This window comes from Stigmatopora argus, chromosome 19, assembly GCF_051989625.1.
Source record: "Stigmatopora argus isolate UIUO_Sarg chromosome 19, RoL_Sarg_1.0, whole genome shotgun sequence".
Classification (NCBI taxonomy): domain Eukaryota; kingdom Metazoa; phylum Chordata; class Actinopteri; order Syngnathiformes; family Syngnathidae; genus Stigmatopora; species Stigmatopora argus.
In genome coordinates, this window is record NC_135405.1 from 11,772,774 (window position 1) to 11,794,350 (window position 21,577).

Consider the following 21,577-nt stretch of genomic DNA (forward strand, 5'->3'; position numbering starts at 1 on the left):
GGTCTCGATTGTTTAGCAGTCTGGGTTTTTCCGTGCAATATTTTGGAATTCTTCTATTGTTGACATTTTTTCCAAACGTGGCGACAAGATGGAGCAGATGTGGCGTGTCCGTGTCATTGCCTTCAAAAGCACAAACATCTGCTGCGCATGTGAGAAAATGATGAAGAACATGATGAAATATTCATCTTGCAACAGCACCAAATGTGATTTATTTTTAGTTAATTATTCAGTAACATTTTGTGGCAAATAGATGCGCCTTCGTGGGGGATTTGACAACCGACGTAAATGCACAAAAGTGTTGGCAAAATACTTTTGTGGATAGTGTATGATGTTTTTTTGTTTTTATTCATTCGTTTTCGATTATGGATCAATTGGCTTTGCATGCTAATCTTCTTTTATTTGGAATATTTTGGCTTATTTATTGCTCCTAACATTTTTATTTCTTTTATTTAAAAGGAAACACTCAATATTTTATTATGTATTGTTTTAAATTTAAAAATATACATGGGAAAGACATAAAAAAAACCTAAATGTTCCTTTAAAAATGTCAACAATGATTATTTGAAGTTTTTTTAGAATAGGTAATCATTAAATATTTCAAGAATTTTATTTTTTATTCACATCCAAAAAATAAAAGTGGACAACAATTTTTTAATTTAAAAAAAAAGTTTTTTTTTAGCACCAAAAAATGACGGCGACCCTAAAGACGATAAAGCTTTTCAGAAAATGAATGAAAAAACAAACAAATAGATTTTTAAATTAAAGTAAATTTTGGAGGATTAAAAAATGTTAAGCTATTTTTCAAAAAAAAGAAGGCAAAAAAAACAGTAACTATTTTCTTTGCATCTATAATCATCATTTGAACATTAGCCCGGCCCCACAAAGTAACGCGGTGGGCCATATTTGGCCCCCAGGTCGACACTTTCTCTCCAAATAACCCCCCTCCCCCCAGACCGCCCGGCTAGCAGAGTGACGAAACCGGAACCCGGAGCCGGCGGCCGCGAAAGACGTCTGGATTGGTTACGTAAGCCCGCAAAGGGAGCGCAGGCACACACTGGCGCGGCCCCCGGGGGCCCCCTGTTTGCCTTTCCTGTAATCGGAGCATCCGTTCTCTGAAGGATGATGTAACGCGACGCCACGCCGGGCGAGCCGGTCGCTCCGACGTGGCCAAATGCGGGCTACTGGCGTGCAAATGTGCGCGCTTTCTTATATCGCCTTACATCACCTGCGACACTATTTACGAGCGATTGCGAAAGTCGGCGGGCGGGCGGGAGGGGGCAGAATTTAGTCGGCCCCTCTGGTTGGCGCTTTCCTTGCGTCACTCTCATTTGATTTATTTATTTATTTTCCCAAGGTCGGCAGCGGCGGAAAGTTTCGTCTTGGCGGCGGCTCGTAAATTTTCGTGTTCGGGCATCATTTTTTAATTAAACTATCTGTATTTTATTTTTATTTTGGGGTTTCTGCTGCTACTGATTTATTTTAATTCCATTTTTTTTACATTAAGTCATTTCTCAAAAAAATTTCATTATATTTGGCTATAAAATGTATATTTTTGCTTCATTTTGATCAAATATTTTCTTTTTTTTTGTCTTTCTTGAATATTCTGTCATTTTAATGCAATATTGTGTCTTATGGCAGACCGGCGATTCTGAGATCATGGGCTCAATTCCAAGTTTGCATCTTTCCCCCTGGCTTGTGTGGGTTTTCTCCGGGTACTCCAGTTTCCCCCCACATCCCCAAAACATGCATGGTAAGTTCATCATATGCTAAATTGCCTCTATATATGAGTGTGTTTGTGATTGGTTGTCCCTCTCCTTCTGCCTTGTGATTAGCTGACCAAACATTCAAGGTGTCTCCCTTCTGGTGCCCATTGTTGGCTGAGCTAGGCTCCAGCACCCCCCACAATAGACATTATTTCATGTTTCTTGAAACCCCTCTCCATATACATAGTCCATATAATAGTCTAGAAGTTTCAAATGACGTTTTGGCAAAGCACACGCGTGTCCTTCGCATATGGTTCCCATTAGATTGACTTGTACATGATGAAATGACCCGTAAAAGTACTTGCGTGGCGCCCTCGTTTTTTTGGCCATCGTCCAAAGTGTCAAAACGCAACAGGGCTCATCGTTTGTTTATGTTGCAACAAGCGGGCAGTATGGAAATAACAGCATGTCCAAATAGGTTAGGAGGCGGATGGCGGCGAATCGCGGCGGATGGCGGCGTGTACCAGCTTTGCGGGTTTCCTCTCCACATGAGCCGTTCGCCGAAGGGCCGGCGTTTCCCTCCCGCTCTCATTTTGGTTCCCTCGCTCTGCCGCCGTTGCCATGCCGCCGCCGCCGGCAAGACAAATACGTGAGCACTCTCTAACTTTTCTATTTTTTGTTATCAAAGCTAGGCTTGTTCATAGAATAAAAATGGAAAATATATATATATATTTTGTGTTCATAATTGGTCGTTTTGCATAGTTCCCGAGGACATACGCAACTGATTCGTTCAAACGGTGAAACGGTGTTTCTATATCCGAGTTTGGGAATAGACGGTTTATCTTATCACCTTTAATAAGAGTTCCTATTTTTTCGTGGTTACTTTTTGGGTGATTTCTTAATATTTTTGCACTGAGACCGCAAGCGATAAGAATTTCAAGCTTCCGGCATCATGACAAATTGAGCCAATGAGATCAAAACAATGTCAACATCACGGTTTTGCTTGCCAATCAACCCCCCAAAAAACCACGGATCCACCTTCAAAACACCACCAATTCTTTCCTTCTTTGTGAGGCGCATCAAATGAACCAGGCGTTTAATTAATTAGCTTTTTTAGAACGATAGGCTCCACCCACCACCCCAAGGCTTCATTAGCTGGGAATCAAATTGAAAAGCTTAAGTGTCGGCCATTTTGGGGCGGAAGGGAAGCGCTTGCACAATTCTTGGGTGGATTTTTCTCTCTGAGGGGCTTTTTTTAATGCAATTCAGCGAGGTGACAATAATGTGGCGCTATGTAAAACACAAGCACATTAATGTGTGTGTTTGTGTGTCTATGGGCCGGGAGGGGGATTTAATGGGGTTCGACCCTGATGGCTCACCTCTCCACAAACTTTTGAAGGTTCCTTCTTGCTGGCTATTGGTCGTCTTTTTACCGCAATGCAGCAGAGGAATCAAAGCTGTATTTTTTTGTGTTCGATTTACAGAAACGTCGTCATTCAAACGTGATGAATCGGTGCTTTTGGATGCACCGTGTGGATTTAAAGCTTGTTTTGGGGCGCCGTGGTCGGTTTTTCTAGCCTTTTGGCGTGTATGATGCTAATTAGCGGCCAATACGCGGAGCAGATCAAAAGCTTGGGTTAATAAGTTTCCCCTTTTGCACAACAAATTAATAATGCCTCGTTTGGGGAGTCACAAATTCTTCATTAGCAAACTTGAAAGTGCAATTTTCAAACAATTCTGTGTGTTAAAAGCGAGTTGTAACTGACTGTACACTAATGACGCTAAAATTATGATTTTTTTTCTCGCTAATTATCATTTTTATGCTTTTGGAATGCCTTGAAATAATTGTCATAATTCTGCGAATCACGGCTCAAACTGAATTTTGTCATATTTTAGGCTTCATTTGGAAATCTATTAAAGCATTTTTATTTAGATTTAAAAAAAGTGGAAAACAGGAAATATTGCTATTTTTATTTATACATTTATGACATGAAAAAAACTAAATATGACCTTTTTGCGATTTTAAAATGTTCACATATTTTTCTACAAAAGGCAAAGTTATCATCATCCTTTGCAAAGTTTGGACAAATTTTGGGGGGTGTTTTGCAGATCCGCTCGATGTCGCCGAAGGTCGCCCGCAAGAAGCCCCCGCTCGGCATCCCGCGACGTCCTTGATGTGTGTTCCGTCATTCGTCCTCCAAGGTGAGCTCCCTCCTCCCGTTCAGCCGCCGGCTGTTTCTCGCTCGCCGCCCCGCGTTGCGTCATGTTCCGATCGGCGCCACAACAAAAGACGCAACGCGGAGAGGCAGCGGGACACTCGCCCTGAGGCAAACGCTGGCAAACTTTGCGTCACAACTTTTCCTTTTTTTTAGGGGCAGTGGCATGTCTGGTAACGCTGAATGGCAAAGGGCGTCGATCATGAAACGGGGTTCACGCCACGAAGCTATCAGGTACGAAATCCAAAATCTTCCTACTATAAGTCGCACCCGAGTATAAGACGCCAACAAATGCACAACGAAAAATAAACACATAAGTCGCACTTTTGAGGACATTTCATTGATATAATCCAAAACATAAAACAAACATGTTATCTTAAAAGGCATTAAATAATTTACAAACATTAAGAATGGAGGTAAGAACAGTCTGAATATATTTTTTCTACCCCAAAATGATAAAAATATGGCGTGCATAAGAAGTTTAAATTTGAAAACAAATGTAGAACACTGTCAGATTTATTGCTATTATTATTTTTATTATTTAATTTATATATGGAACAATGGCTGCCATCTCAGTCAAAATGGATTGGACACCTTTTATTTTTTACCTGAGTTCGATAGACTATTTAACACACACAAAAAATAAGGATTTCAAGTTGGCCACCCCATCCTTTGATTTAATTTTTTTAAATGAAATTTCACATCTACAGCAAATGATTAGACCCCCCAAAAAAATAGAGGTCAAGTTTTACCAGTCCTTCCACACACAAGTAGCTGCACTTATAAACATTAAAAAACATTACACTATAAAACATTAAAAATGGAGGCAAGAACAGTCTGAATATAATTTTTTTTTACCCCCAAATTATGAAAATATGGCGCGCATAAGAAGTTTAAATTTGAAAACAAATGTAGAACACTGTCAAATTTATTATTATTATTGAATTGATATATGGAACAATTGCTGCCATCCCTCTGTCAAAATGGATTGGACACTTTTTATTTTTTTACCTGAGTTCAATAGGCTATTTAACACCAAAAAATAAGGATTTCAAGTTGGCCAACCCATCCTTTAATTTTTTTTAAAATGTTTTTTTAATGAAATTTCACATCTTCAGCAAATGTTTAGACCCCCAAAAAATAGAGGTCAAGTTTTACCAGTCCTTCCACGCACAAGTAGCAGCACTTATACTACATTAAGTACTGAGTACGACTACTACAATGCCGTTAGTCTGCGTCAATGCATGATTTATAAACGAAGAGGCATTGGATGCACGCGAGACGCCAGCACGCGCCGCTTCCTGTCTTCCAGTAAGGAGGTATCGCGTGACCCGCCCGCCATGTGACACGGCAAGCGGCGACCAATCGCAGTTAACTGGCCTTCTGAATTCCTTCCCAGTCTATAAAAAAGTGAAACGTTGTTATTTTCCTGACAACTGTAAACTTGTATTTTTAAACTTTACTAGAAGAATTGCAAACCTCAAACCAGGCAGTTTAAAGTCAATTTTCCATGCTTGGGAAAAGTAAAAGCAACATATTTGTGCAACAGAATTTTACAGCAAAAACTTTTGGTTTATTGTGAATATTTTCATAAAATAAATGTTAGCATGAGTGGCATTTTAAATATTTTATTCTTGAATTAGTATATCTTGAGCAGGATAAATTGATTTTGAAAATTGATGTATGGATTCTAAATTAAAAAGAAAAATCATTTTTTTAAAACCTAAAACAAACTGACATGGCTAGCAAAATAATCACCATTTTTTTAAACATGTTATACATATTAATTAATTTATATGTACATAATCAAGGGTAATATCTTGAACTATTTTAATGTTATCAAATAAATGTGCAGAAATTTGTTTTAAATGAAACATTTCAACAACCCAAAAAAAATGGCAAGTTAAAAAAATAATATCAATTCAAACACATTTCCCTATTTTATGGATTCTCATTTTAAAAAACAACTCGATATCAAAGCAAAAAGTATACTCTATACTTACTGCACTATATTTTTGAACATAAATTGTGCAAAAAATCACCCCTATGATGTAAAAGTATCACGATGGAACCCGATATTAAAAAACATGTTTCTCCGAAATCAAAGCGCATAAAAGAACCTGTGGCCGACGGTTAGTGATCAGCAGAGGATCACATGTAGCTTCTTGTCACATGCTAAGCCGTCACATGGGGGATGTGGTGGGGTTGCCGGGCGGACACGCCAGCCGGTCCAAACTGGTTCTTGGCGGTGGCTTGCTTTTTCCAGGTATCACACTGGCGACAAACTGTGTTACTGTGGTTTAATGCCAAAAAAACGGAGATAAATATATATATTATTGCTTCCCTGTGATGATGATGATGTCACCTGCATCCTTTTTCATCATGTAGCTCATTGGCTGCCGTTGATGCTGATAGACATCCAATGCATTCGAATGAATCTTCATTCAAATCAATTTGACAATCAATGGATGTTTTTAATATGAACTTTACTGTCGGTACTATACGTTAACATGGCAGGGAATAAATTCATCATTATGTGGCACACTGTAAAAGTACACGGAAACTGAACTGAATTTGATCCACATTAGCAAATTAGCTATCCTTAGCTCCATTGTGGGTGCGTTCGACTCACGCCGCAGGTTTGATCCCCAATTGAAGCAGAATATCACCCCAAACTGAAATTCAAAAAACCCAATCTCAAAATGTCAATGTTCAAACTTTGTTTTTTGTCCCACTTTCAATTTCATTTCAATTCCTTCAAAAACACACATTAGCAAAAAAGCTACCCTTAGCTCCATTGTCAGTGCGTTCGACTGCCACCGCAAGTTAAAACGACCTCATTTTAGAATTTCAATGCTCCAACTTTGTTTTGTTTTTAACAGTCTACCTGAAATTGGAAGCGAGTTGTGCTACTCCAAGCCTGACCCAGGTCACATGGCCAACGGAAAAACCCATGCTGGCTACTCAAACGGAACCACGGGTAAGTAAGTAAGTAAGTCCCTGTAATTGCCTTTCTTCTTTGCGTGTACATGTTTGCGAGTGTGTGCGTGCCCTTTTAATGGAGCATAAACAACAGCTTGCGCAACACCAGGTCAACTGGAAGAAAAATGGGGTTGCTCCACGATCCCCCCCCTTTGCTCAGTGTTTTTCACGCACACATCACACCTGCACGCACACCCGGACAAACCCACAATGGAAACTGTGAGTCACACGCGCTCTCTCTCTATTGTGATACCAAATCATGGCCGCGTTGAGTCACCGCGGCGTTTCCTTTTGTGTCGGGGCGCGCGCTAGCTAATTAAAAGAGCGTGCCGGTGTGTGTTTGTGTTCTTTCTTGTTTTATTTATTTTTAATTTTTTGTTATGTACACGTGGCTAGGCTTATTTGAAATGATAATGCATGCGATGCGTGCTTACGGGTGGTCATGGCATATTTATTACCCACAGCAGGCGTATTGGTTATATGCATAATGAGCGCACGCAATATGGATTTCGATTCCGAGTCTTTGCGCGAATGTTTAGCAACTACGTGCTGGGAAAATCTGGTTTTTCGAGGGAGTCTACAGACAATGCCATTCTAAAAAGGTTGATAATTGGCAATGGCTAAATGATCCTTATATGTGTTTGTCTGTTCATTTTTTTCAGTTTCCAATCCTAGACAATTTCCAGAACGTCAAGAAGATGACTGAAATAATTGGAAAGAATTTAGGACATGGCCAGGTAAGATTTTTAAGTTTTTTTTTCTTCAGACAGGCGTCACCCGAATGTGATTATCCCACAATGCCATTTGAACATGTTTCGCTGCTTAGGGAGTTGAATAATTTTGAGGAATGAGCGTTTTTTTTCCTTTTGGCGGTGCAATTCTCGCCGTAGTCCTTTCCCAGTCATTTGGAGCCGTCGTAGGAAATCACGTCGACACCAAATCATCCCCTCGGAGACCACAGAGGAACATCTGCTGCATTCGCCGACTTGTTGATGGAGATTATTTGGTCCAAACAATTTAACGCTAAGAGGAAAAAGAACTAGCTAAAAAAACACTTTAACCCCGTAAAAAAATGCCACCAAACTTCCAACCGCAATTTCAAAGAACCTTAAAACGTCATCGTCCAATCACTCCGCCGGCCCACCCAATAAAGGCTCGGACAGGGATCCAGACAGGCGGTTTGTCAAGCCGATCCCGTTCCGCTCCGGTCCTCTCGGTGGCAGTAATTCACCTTAATCACCACAACGGGACGTCGACAACAATTTGTTTCCCGTCCGTACTCGTCGTCGTCTTGCCCCTCCCCTGCTAAGAGCTAATGAAGATCCGTGGGAGGGCAGGAAGGTGGGAGGCTTTGCGAGTGAAAGCGGCCCAAATGGAAATCGGATGCGAGCGAGGCGAGGCGAGGCGCAGCCGGCAGTCTGAAAGCGTCTGACCTTTGAGAATTAGGCGGATGTGGAAAAATGTTGCGTAGCAGCTTTCCTTGGCCCGCACACGCACCCTCGTACTTTACTTTTGACTCGCCGCCGAGCTCGGGTGACGGCGCAAACACGGAAGACAGTGAACGCACCGTGAAGACGCCGCACTGACGATGACTCATTCATTCACTCACCCGTCCATTGATGAGTTTAGCAGACATCCACTTCACTCCACTCCGGGCGAGCTCGGCTCCCCGGCGGCTCCGACAAACCCCCGCCGCCACATCCACTCTTCGGCAGACGGCCCACCGCTTAAATTAGAGTTCTGGCAGGAGGCCACGCGAGAGCAGGCAGGCAGACAGACATTCCCACCTCTAGAAGTCTGACTCATAGAAAACCATCTAGGCTTGATTGTGAAAGATTTGATATTTTATCATCACTTCACGTCAGCTCTATATGGAACTCGATACGTCGTCATGCGCCAGGTCGGCTCTCCTGCGAGTTCCATTTAAAAAAAAGTGTATGTATTTGCAAACCAAAGTGAATGAGGTCAGCATTATGATGCCACTTTCATATCACATTGGATATTGTTGCTTTGTTTTCCGTTGCCGCCGCCGCCAAAGTGCGAATGGCGCTCCAGTCGGAGGAGATTGCTTCTCCCTCATAACTCTGGCACTTATTACACCCCCTCAACATATTGCACAGGTGCTGGAAAGCCATCTGTTGGATCTCATATCATCGCACGTCGCGGGAATAATAGAGCCGAGCCCAAAGTGGACTCTACACGGACTGAAAAGTAAACTGATTAGACAGATGCCATCAAAGGCCAAAATCACAAAGAGCAAGAAGAGCTCGCACCAATTTTAAGAGTCGACGTGCTTTCTTCCCAGCATACAAAACTTATGGCCTTAAACTGAAATACATTCTTGATTTGTTTGACCCCTATATAGGATCAAAGACCCCTAATGTCTTCAAAGACCCCTAAGGTCATCATCAAAGACCCCTACGGTCATCATCAAAGACTCCTAAGGTCATCTCGAAAGCAATCAGAGTGATGCAGCATTCCGTTACATTTATGTTCCTCACCATTGGAAGAAGTTATCTAAAGGTTTTAAACCGTTAGCTTTTTTAATTCAGTGCTAAAAACACTAGCAGGCATTGGCCGTTTTTTTCCCTTGTTTTTTTACTGTCTTGATGATCTAACATGACTTCAAGGATCTTTTTTTGTTTGCATTCTTGTGTTGAGTTGTGCTATGCTAACACTTTCTTAGCGCCAAGAACTACTATGCAGTGGCCCAAAATTCTCGAACATTTCTCAGAAGTCAATTTTTTTTGAGGAACTATCAGATGAAAACAACGCAAAAGTATGATTTCGGGGCTTTTCACTGGAAGCACGCACCGCTACGTTCCTACGAGCTAGCATCCTCCGGCATTGTTTAAACGCTAGCCTCTGCTCAGCCAGCCTCTGCTCAGCCAGCCTTCCCTGGCAAAATATGTTACAAACACATCATTACTGTCACCGCTAATGCCGCTAACGTTGACAGTAATCACAGGCCGTCCAATGCTGTTTTCTTCTTGTCAGGCTTCAGGCGATTTGGCCCGCAACGGGCGGAGGTCTTTAGAGACGACAGTCAAATTATTATCTTAAATATCCTTCATCCTAAAAAATGGGCCGAGATCTCCCTCTTTGCGTTTCCGTCGGCTTGTTTTTACGCTCTGTTTTTTTTCCACTGAACGCCAGCTACTCTTATCTGCCTTTGTCCTCAATCCACACTGGCCTAGATTCTGCCGCGATCAACTTTTAAAGCACAAGCTGTCCGTTCTTGGAGAGTCGACGAGGGATTTGTCCGTCCGCACCTGCCTCCCCGAGTGCGCGTTGCCAGAGATAAAACAGGAAGCCGCGTCCAGGAAGTCAATCTCAGGTGTTGACGTGATGGTACCTTTCATTGGTCGTGCAGGACTCAACCTGTCGGCTTAGGAAAAATAAAAGGAATGGATCTGTAGATTTATGAAGTAAGAATCTAGGTCAAATTGGTATTAGCGGTATGGCACTTAGCCATTTTGGTAGCGTAAATTAAGATGAAGAATGATGGTAATGTTGACAACCAGTCATTTTTAGGATAGTTAAGGTAGGACAGTACTTTAAAGCATTCCAACTTAAACATATCAATCCGAAAAAGTCCTTAACATTAATACAAAAATCACTAGGCGAAAAGCTAGTTGCTATGTTGACAACATACAAGTTTTGAAGTGGGAGAGTGGAGGATGCTGACCAGGATGATGTCCATCATGGACAGCACCTCCCACCCCCTGCATGAGTCTGTGGAGTCCCTCCAAAGCTCTTTTAGCAATAGACTGCTGCACCCTCATTGCAGAAAGGAGCGCTTCCGCAGATCCTTCCTCCCATCAGCTGTCGGGCTCTTTAACAAAACAAATGGCTGAGTGTTAAGACCTACCGTATGCATGCACGTACATCAATGTGTATATATGTATATATGTGCTTATATATGTATGTGTATGAATATGTGTATGTACACGTATGTGTATATGTATATATATATATATATATGTGTGTGTGTATATATATATATATATATATATATATATATATATATATATATATATATATATATATATATATATATATCTCAGCAACATATTTATATATTTATTCATGTATTTATTTATTAACTTACTTATTACCTATCTATTTAGGTCTAAAATGCCTTTCCTATTTCTGCGAACGAAATTTCCCGAATACGCGATGAATAAATTTATCCAATCCAAAAAGTACTTCATGTACTAAGTCCCAGAATAAAACACAATATAGATTGAAGCCTAATAAAAGTTCATAACAGAAGCATCTAAAAACAAAAGTACAGTTATGACTTGCGCTTAACGTTAACCGACGTTACGTTAGCACATTTGACAGAAAACGTGTAACATGTGATTTTTGTCTGCATTTTCAGCCTCGAGTGTTTTCCAATCGGAGGCCAAATCAGCAGGCTTTTTCTTCTCTTCGAAATCCATCTGTCTACAGACAAACTTCATGCTTGGGTTGTCCTCTGACATGTGCTGTCCACTGTGAGACCTTCTGGAGACAGGTGCGTGTCTTTCTCAATCATATCCAGTCTACTGACTTTTGCAAACTGGAATGATCCCAGCATACATCGATTTCAAGTCTACCAATGTCCTCAAGTTAAAAGTTATGTTGTAAAAACAAATACTGTTTATAAGCAGACGGTTATCTATTTCTGAAAACCAATCACACCCGCCATTTTCCTTTCGGAGCACCGTGACAGGTAGTTGTTGATAAAAGCCGTGTTTATGTTTTGCTGCTGTATAATATTCCCGCGGGATGATGAAGTGTTGCCATGGTAGCAGTGCGAACCAATGTTGTTTTTTTTGTTACGAGGCCGAACGAGGACAGCGCGTTTGTCGTTTGGCAGTCGCTTATCTCGCGCGCCGCGGAACGCCGTGACATTTTTATTTTATTTTTTTTAACCTGACCTTCCGCTTCGCGAAGAGACATAATAGCGACGTAATCGCACCCTCGGAATCAAGTGCTACCGATGTGCGGTGATCTACGAGGAAGGCGGTGTTATCAGGTCACGCCGTTTCCAGGAGCCAGTTCAAGTTAAATGAGCTGAGCACGCCGTTTTAATATAGCCACTCAAAGGAACTCCATTTTTTTGTGGTGCTTGAGATTTGTTGAGGTCGTTCTTTGTTGTGTCTTGTTTTTTCTAGTGTTTGGAGTTTTTTGTCTCGTCTTCTGATAAGGTTTGCATTTCCATTTCGTTTGGATTTAGTCCTCGGCTTTCATTTGGCCTTTTTCGTTTTGGTGTTCTGGGCCGTCGTGCTTATTTAGTTCAAAACTTTATTAATGATTTATGCTTCCACTTGGCTTGTTCCACATTTTTGCTTTTCAAAATAAATCTTTGTATCTGCAACGGTAACTCACTTCTCTTTTCTTCCCTGCTTTTGTGGGAATGTCTTTCATAAAATTTCATAAAAAACACACAAACCATATCGTATATATCACATTTAAAAGATAATTGTATTGATCAATAATCTCTATAAAATACTACAAGTTTCTTTAAAATGCTAGCAGACCCAAATATGGACGCAAATCCAGTTTAAAAAACTATTAAAAAAGGCTTAATAATAAAACTAGATCCAAATTCGTCTTTGTATCTCAGCTAGTTTAGCCCCGCCCTAATAAATGTCCAATCAGATGAGAATGTTGCACTGATGAATCAGCTACAATTCTTTTGTGATCTGCTAACAAGCTAGCGCAGTATTTTCTTGATGCCATTTGACCATTCTGTCAACATGTACGAGCTAGCCTAGCGCTACAAAGCTAGGCCGCATCCTAAATTCTGGTTGTGACATCACAACCAGAATTTAGGATGTGGCATTTTTTTGTCTGAAATATTTTCAAAAATGGCAAACAAATGCTGGATTTGAGTTGTAAAAGGACAATAGTCTATTTCATTCATCATTTTCTTTTTATGACATGGTCACCATTCCGAGTCGTTTTTATTTTAATCTCAGTCTCACTTTTAAATTTAAATCCAGATTGAAAAAAATAGAAAAGCTGTGGCAATAAAAGCCACGGAAAGAAGTGAGAGGAATCTTTTCAGGAAATTGAGTGCCCCGAGGAATGCTTTATACAATGTGTCATCTCTTTCTCGTTGTTCTAGTGCATCGTTTTCAGTCTCGCGCGCACACGCTCGCATTGCCGCTACTGCACAAAAGCAATTTGCGAGCTCCTGCATCTTGTTTTCGCACGCCCGAACCCAAATTGCCAATCCGTGGGTCTGTAAATCATGTTTTTAGGCGTGAACATTTTTCTAGACAGCATATGTCGTGATCTCACGGCTCAGTGGGCAAAAACAGGGTAGTGCAAAATCCTGTCATGTTTTGGACTGATAGCAATCTGATTTATTGCCTATCCATCATCAAATAAAACAGTATTAACAGGATGTAGAAATATTTTCTGTACTCATTTGTGCTGGTCTTTAAAGATTCAAGACATACTACAATGACTCAAATGAGTGCCGGTTGACCTCTGCCTGTTTTCTAGGACACGTCAGTTGTAAGATGGCCGTCTCGCAGCTTGGTGGGCGGGGCAAGAAAGCAGATGATGATGATGTTGTTGATGATTCCCAGCGGGCTTATCTTAAGTGCAAAGAAGGGATTCTTTATGGCGACTGGTGAGTGCATTTGCTTTACATTTAAGACCAAATCCTTATTTTGAATGTGCCATGATTGAGTAACAAGTGCCTCCTTAACTCATTGGATGCCAATGACGGGGATAGGCGTCCAATCCATTTGGACTGGTAGTGATTTGGGATATCTAGTGTTGAGTGATCAAGTTTTCCTGCCATTGCAAGAACATGAGACTTCCAATCCATTTTGAGAAGGAGCGAGATACATTGGACACCCGTCCGACCCATCGCCATTGACTGCGATAGACGTCTGTGCCCGTCAAAGAAAGGCGCAAATATCTTCATCGAAAGGGAATCACCATCATTCCCAACCCCCATTCTGATCGCTCCACGAGGAAACCCATTTTGGAATGTCTTCCCTTCCTTCCTCCGTCCTCTCCCCAATTTATTATGCCAAGACCGAATTCCACGTGTCACGTGACTCACTCTCATTTGCATATGGAGGAAAAAAAGGGGAGGGTTGCGCGAGCCAATGGGAATCCGGAAAGGCAGTGACGTAGGGGAGGCGGGGCAGGAGGCTTCTGAGTTGCAGTATGTGACGTTGGACTCGGTGTGCACTGTGCGTCTCCACTCAGCACGGAAGGAACCAGGCAGGATCCCCTTCTCTCCTCCCCAGCCCAAGTTCGAGGCACAGCGGCGCGACGGGAGAGGATGTCCTGCTGAATCGAGGGATAGGCCCGGGAGAGTCAGCCGGCCCCGTCCCTTCCTTCCTTATTTTTTTTCCCCTTCCACCTATCACCGCACGACAAACGACACCCTCCTTCCACCTGGAAGCGAGAGAGCGAGGACGACGTCTGTCCCCCCCCCGCACACCTCCTGCAAGACCCACCACGTCCCTTTTTTCTAGGGGGGCTTTCTCCGCGATTACTCGCGTGGATTCTATGGAACAAGGGCCGATTTGGTACTAGTTAGCACAGAGGCTAACTAGTTAGCTCCACCTGCTAACCAGCGGTTTTCTCGATAGCAACTGGGAACAAGTTGTCTTTCTACTGTATTTCCCTTTCCTTTTTTTACGGCTTTAACGAGCATTTATTCCAATTCTTGTTTCTATTTTACGAAACGTGGCATTGTCATTTTTTTTACAATAGTCAAATAAGCTAACAGAAGAGCAGCTGGTTCATTTGAGTTAGCTCGCTCTCCATTCATTGACTTTTTTTTGCGATTTTAAAACGATTTTAAATTTGACTCCTAGGAAGAATACGTGGCTTTTAACTGGGACGTTTAGCACTGAATGAGAAAAGAAAAGACGACTGCTTTCTATTTCATTGGAGCCCGCTGAGCGAAGCGGCATCTCAACCAAAGTCGTCGTCTCCGATCCCGGTGGACTTCTTCCACCAACATTCCCCCATGAACATACAGAGGTCACGTCCTATTAACATTTCCCGTCATGGCAGATCGCGGCACAAATCGCACGACTTCGAAGAATTGTCTTGTCTGAGGAGCGCCGAGTCGCACCAGAGCTTCAGCCCCAACCTCGGCTCCCCCAGCCCGCCGGAGACCCCCGACGCGTCGCACTGTATCTCCCGCATCGGGGACTACCTGCTCCTGGAGCCCCTGGAGGGGGACCACGTCTTCAGGGCCGCCCACCTGCACAGCGGCGAGGAGCTCGTCTGCAAGGTGAGTACCAATCTTTCATTTATTTGCACCGATATTCATATTTCATATTGCACGAAAGGTTCAACTTTGGCTTACATTGCAAAACCAGCCTAATGGAAAAAGTGAATGGGACAGCATGACGTAACATTCACAAAATAGGACAGGAAACACACACTCGCACACACGCCCGGAAATTCAGACCAGAGTCCCATTAGTTTTTTTTAAAAAAGTACTATTTTAAAGGGAAATCCCTCAGTTGTGGTGCACTTACATTTGGCGGTGGTGCATTGCATCATACTGGCTGGCTGTTCCTAATATTTCGCCTCGTGATTCATTCCACGAAAGGGGGAACCTAATACTAATATCATAATTTGACAGTGAGATCATTTTTTGCAAATAGTGTCTCATGGAATATGATCACAGACCCAGATAAAAAAGAATTAAATAAAACTAAAGCTCAGTATTTCATACGTATGGTGTGTAGTGCCCTCAGATGGTCACGAAGAGCATTATCTTTTTTTCCCCAAAGATATTGTTTTTGCTTTAATTTGCTCTGCCAGGCACGTGTCAGCTTTTCAATTAGAATTTTGCAACGTGCAAATGACAATTGGGTAGATTAATGGTGTGTGTGGGAAATCACAGTATGACATTTACGAGCGGTTTATGTCATAATATCAGTTTTAATGTTAAAATATTGCACATTGAGACAGAGAGAAATATATATTTATTAATAAATATTACACATTTTTGAATGACCTTCAGTTTCAATCAAAATATCAGTTTTAATGTTAAAATATTGCACATTGAGACAGAGGGAAATATATCTATAAATAAATATTAAAGATTTTTGAATGACCTTCAGTTTCAATCAAAATATCAGTTTTAATGTTAAAATATTGCCCATTGAGACAGAGAGAAATATATCTATAAATAAATATTAAAGATTTTTGAATGACCTTCAGTTTCAATCAAAATATCATCAATATGTCATAATTAGTACACCAGTTGGCGGTTTGACCCCCAGCGATGTCGATGGATCCTGCCAATGGCTGATCGATCCCCCGCCTCTGCCATTGATCTTTCAAGGAGGTTTTAAGCTGCCAAACTATGGGGAATTCTCCTATTGACTGCCAGTAGTGGAAGCACTCTTACCTGGAAGTCAATCTAAGGAAGAGAGGAGGGGTGTTGCCATGGCAACCAAAGGGGCACGGCGACCTGGGGGCCGCGATGCTTCGCTAACGCTCGGTCAACATCACAAATTTAATTTTACCGGCCGGCCCTTCATCTCGCGAGTAATTGATGCACATCAGACTCAAACTAAGAAGCATTCAAATGAAGTGACACGCCAACAACAATATTTGTATTAAAACAACATGTTGATCATGCATATTATAACATTGTTTCCCACCTATCTAACCCAGGTGTTTGACATTGGGCGCTACCAGGAGTCCCTGGCAGCCTACTTTGCCCTGGGCCGCCACCAGCACATCAACCAACTCCTGGAGGTGCTGCTGGGCGAGACGCGAGCTTACGCCTTCTTCGAGCGTAGCCATGGCGACATGCACTCCTTCGTGCGCACCTGCAAAAAGCTTCGAGAGGAGGAAGCCGCCCGCCTCTTTTACCAGATCGCCTCGGCCGTGGCGCACTGCCACGACGGCGGTTTGGTGCTGCGAGACCTCAAGCTCAGGAAGTTCGTCTTCAAGAATGAGGCCAGGTGAGTTCTTTGATCAGCTCGCCCGCTCAGTTTTAGTCGCTAGAGTAAATCATGTGTAGTAAAAAAAAAGGCACTTTAAAAATAAATGAGGCAAACATAATATTTTCCACTTTTTTTAAAAACAGAAATTAGCACTTTATATCTTAAAATATATTAACTGGCCCTCATTTAAAAAAAAGTTTACAAGATTTATTTAAAAAAAGGGGAATATTTAATGACAAAATATCTTTCAAAATTTCAAAAAATAATATTTTACTGGCACTCATTTTAAAAAAAAAAAATGCTTACAAGATTTATTTTAAAAAAGGGGAATATTTAATGACAAAACATTTTTCCAAATTAAAAAAATAATATTAAAATATATTCCCGGTGCTCATGTCCCATCCTGAAAAATGCTCATCTGGTTTAAATTTCTAAAACGTCGACACTTTTTAATTTATGAGAGGATTTCCTCCCTTTTATTGGGCTAATCTCATTAGGCCAGCGGCAAACAATGCAACCCGATATGGATATTAGCAAAGTGAAAATTCTACCTCGAGCTTGTTTTTGGGTCCACGCTGTTTGAGAGGAAGTGCACGCATCCTCATCTGGCCTAAAAGCGCTTGTTACTTAACAGCACTCCAGGGTATCCTAGCGGCTCCTTCCTGCCAGCTTTACAGAGCAAACACAAGCTGTTCCGGCTTTTCTCCCCGCGAGAAGTTGGGCGGCAGACAATCGGCTCCTTATCTCGGCCCACTTTTAACAAAATAAAATCCCCCCGTTGCACCGGCACGTTTGCCTTCTTAGCGGAAAGAGAGCAAATGTCAGCGTTAATCCGGGGGAATTACTCGCCCCGCTTCCTCCCGTCTTCAAAGGAACTTCCCGTCGAGGCTAATTACCTCGCTTGCGCCTCTTTAATTACTGGCCCCTTTCACACAGAGATCACGTGAATGATGCAAATTCCATTCTTCGACTAGCCTCTTTAGCAATATTGGACCGAGCAGCCGTGACGGCCTTTCTTCGGGATGTTGCATTATTCAGTCCATGCGGGGTGGGTAAGGCTACCTGTACATTTAAATAAATTCCAGGTTCCAAGACCTGCCGCAATAGGGGAACAACTGAGTCAGTGGTTTTATGGTGTCCACTTATTATTATTTGGGCTTTTAAAACTACTGTACGTACTATTATTTAACAGACACTGCCACCTAGTGACAAGTTAAATGCTTTCCAATTGTGACGGAAAGGGCGAGGTATTACTGAACAATACCTACAAATCAGGAAAGGAAAGGACGAGCAAGAATTTAAATAATTGCTTTGCTGCCCCCTGCTGGTGTTGTTGAACATGTGCATCTTAACGCTTGGGATTCACAGTAAAGCTGGGTTCATCAAAAAAGGGGGAGTGGCTAAGAATGTGTCTTGCTCAATGGAATATTTGGAGCAAAATGACCCTTTTTGGCCCTGAATGAAATCATAATCATCATATAAGAATAAACCCAAATCCGGGTGACAATTTGTCCCATGATGGCAGTGCATTTTGTTGTTGTCCTGACGTATTGTCGTGTTCTCCTCTGTGTTTTGAAGAAGCGCGCTAAAGCTGGAGAGCCTGGAGGACACGCACATCCTGGCCGACGGCGCCGACGACTCGCTCTCCGACAAACACGGCTGCCCGGCCTACGTCAGCCCGGAGATCCTCAACGCGGGGGGCAGCTACTCGGGCAAGGCGGCCGACGTCTGGAGCCTGGGCGTCATGCTCTACACCATCCTGGTGGGGCGCTACCCCTTCCACGACGTGGAGCCCGGCTCGCTGTTCAGTAAGATCCGCCGCGGGCACTTCAGCGTGCCCGACACGCTCACGCCCAAGGCCAAGTGCCTGATCCGCGCCATCTTGCGCCGCGAGCCCGCCGAGCGCCTCACTTCGCGCGAGATCCTCCAGCACCCCTGGTTCCACGCCGCCGCCTCCGCCACCACCACGCCGACGACGGCGGGAGGGCGCCCGGACCCGGAGCAGACGGTACCCGAGGTGAACATGGAGGAGGAGCACTTGTTCAGCTGAGCACACGCCCAAAGCAGCTGTACTGTATAGTTCAGCCATCTTGTTTTTTTTTCTCCCCCTTTTGTTTTTATGTTTATTTTTAATTGTTTCCCCCCCCTCAACAATCTCCAAACCCGGCATGATGAACATCAAGAGCTCACCCACGAATAATAATGTAGCAACACATGCTTAAAAAAACCACAAAAAAACAACAACAACAACTTCCTTCGTTCCGGTTCGATGTGGTGCTCGTAACAAGTAGACATTTTTATTATTTTTTGGACACTACAGCAAGCATGAAGGGACACGAAGACGACATTACTGGGATAATAATAAGAAAAAAATAATTGGATGGCTCCACCTCAAGCTTCCGGGATCTTTGGCGTCATCGCACCGCCGCCATTTTGTCGTGACGTCCACTTGTTACTGTACGTGTCCCGCCATTTTGAATTTGGAACTTTTTAGGTTGTACAATTGTGTGAATGTTTAAAACTGGAAACGTTCCGCGGGAACCATCGGGGAGTTTACTGTAAATGTACCAAACTTATGGTCGACTCTCATTGGATAAGTTGTGGGAAATGGATTTTAATGTAATCATGATTGACAACCACCAGATTTTTATGCAAGTACCTCGCGGTACCTTGACTTGAGATTGCCTCATTTGCGTTTTTTCAAGTCGCAAGCCTTCAACTCACTTCTCATTTTGTGTTTATGCCCCTATTTAAGGTACGAGCGATTGGATTGGAGTAAACGTCAATGGACAAAATGACTCCATTAACAGAATTCTGTGTGAATTTGCAAAGTCAGCAATCCCTCGACCGTAAGTGTTGAAAAAAAAAATCAAACTTTAAAATCCCCCCCAATTTGAGGAATCGCCTCTTGTTACAAAATCGTGCACTTGACGTGTGGCCACGTTTCAAATTTTCTATTTAATGTCTAGAAAAAAACAGCGTTTATTTATATCAAACAGCTATATATATCTTTATGTATGAATACTAAATAGATAAAGTATAAATCTATATATTTAAAAAAGTACTTGCATTGCAGGGTTTTTTTTGTTTGTTTTTTTGACACGGGACGTTTTGTCTGATGCTCGGAAGCCATTTTGCGTGCCAGTATTCCCGCCGCCACTCTCGCGCTTCCCTCGGCGACAGTATTCTCCATGTTACTTGAAATTTTATTTTGTTTTTAAAGTCTTTTTTATTTTTGGCATGCGCCCATTCAATGCTATAAGCTCGTTTCGGGGGCGGTACAGGCCGGTTCTAATTGTAACGGCTTAAGAAAAGTTCTACTAAAGTTCTCCTGTTAACTCCAAGTTAAAAAGACAAATGCATAGTTTTTTTTTTTTGAAAGAATTTCATTTTTGAGTTAAGTTGGTGCTGATTTGGTGCTACTGTTTAGTCCTGGAGAAGGGGGGAGGGGGGGCTTGGTTGATGCATGGTGGGATATCTGCCTCGGATGTTCTGATTGTATCGTTTGAAAAAGAGAAAAAAAAAAAAGAAAAATTCTAGTGTTTTGTCCAAATTTATTATTCCATTAATAAAATTGTGAATTGCGATTGTTTGGTTTTTTTTCTCCTCACACAGCAAAAAAAAATGTTGTTGCATTATAGAATACAATTAAGCTATTTATATGTGAATTTTTCTTTAGAGTACTTATGATTTAATAACAAATTAAGTTTCACTTGATACACAAGTAAATCAACATTGCCATTATTTAGTGATTTAACGCCGCCCTGCGGACAACTGAAGTACTGCCAAACATTTTAGCAAATGTTTATATCAAATTTAAAAGAATTAAGAGTGTTAAATACATATACTCTTATTAATTTTGTACTTCACTGTTAAAAAATGTATATTTCTTATAATTTTTGGCAACAGTTTGAGTTCATTTTTCCTTAATCCACCATTCCATCAAATGGACAACCTCTTCAAAATAATATGAAATAATCCCAAACCCATTCATTTTCAACAATCTTAATGCTTTCCATATGCTTTTAAAAAATTAATCTTTTCTCACCGTTTCTGATTTTTCCATGGATTCCAAAGTAGGACGGATTAAGGATTTAAAATTTCTGATCATGATTCCAGCCCTGTTTTTAATTCCTTTTATTTGCTTATATAATACATGTCAATATGGCAACAAAACCACACACAAACACACAGCAAAAAAAAAGCACAAAGCAGATGGCCACTGCCAAGTGTGATGCTGAATAAACACTAGGCAATCCCTTTTATGTTTACACGCCACATATTGTCCAATGGGAGCGCCAGATGGAATGTAAAGCCTATGTACATATACTATACAGTCATGTATTACACTATTTCAACACCAGAGGGTGCTCATGTACAAGTGTGGAATGTTTACATTGTGAATTACAAGATGATCTTAAATTAGCCTTCTTTTTTTTGCCAATAGAAGCTGAGACTTACCAAATTATTTTTTTGCATTGTCCCCAAATTTTTAAACCCTCAAAAACCAGTTTAAAAAATCATGCATTGTGCATTTAAATGTCAAGAAAAGATAATTTCATACTGTGCAAGATTGGTCTATTTTGTGTCTATCTGTGTGAGCATTATAGCAAGCAATTAACCTTCAAAAAAAAAGAAGAAAAAAAAGAAAAGAAAAGCTCAGTGGCGGCGGCTTCAGAGTGAATCAATGCCGTTTCATTTCCAGACAAGGATAATGGATCAACGCAGACATGCTGTC

The 21,577-nt window shown here is 41.7% G+C and overlaps 1 protein-coding gene across 3 annotated transcripts; it reads left to right on the top strand.

Annotated features, from left to right (window-relative positions):
• Nucleotides 1-1,681: 1,681 nt before the first annotated feature.
• trib2 (tribbles pseudokinase 2) lies at nt 1,682-20,426 on the top strand. 3 transcript variants are annotated; one of them, XM_077587259.1, is made up of 9 exons: nt 1,682-1,750; nt 3,813-3,905; nt 4,076-4,153; nt 6,802-6,899; nt 7,564-10,329; nt 11,286-11,420; nt 13,403-15,164; nt 16,565-16,857; nt 18,418-20,426. In XM_077587259.1, the coding sequence occupies exons 7-9, from the start codon at nt 14,895-14,897 to the stop codon at nt 18,887-18,889; spliced, it is 1,035 nt and encodes a 344-aa protein (XP_077443385.1). In that variant the 5' UTR covers nt 1,682-1,750; nt 3,813-3,905; nt 4,076-4,153; nt 6,802-6,899; nt 7,564-10,329; nt 11,286-11,420; nt 13,403-14,894; the 3' UTR covers nt 18,890-20,426. The 3 variants fall into 3 exon arrangements, with proteins under 3 accessions (XP_077443385.1, XP_077443383.1, XP_077443384.1); XM_077587257.1 differs by lacking the exon at nt 1,682-1,750 and adding an exon at nt 2,187-2,352; XM_077587258.1 differs by lacking the exon at nt 1,682-1,750 and adding an exon at nt 2,187-2,352 and having other exon boundaries at nt 7,564-7,638.
• The last annotated feature ends 1,151 nt before the right edge of the window (nt 20,427-21,577 follow it).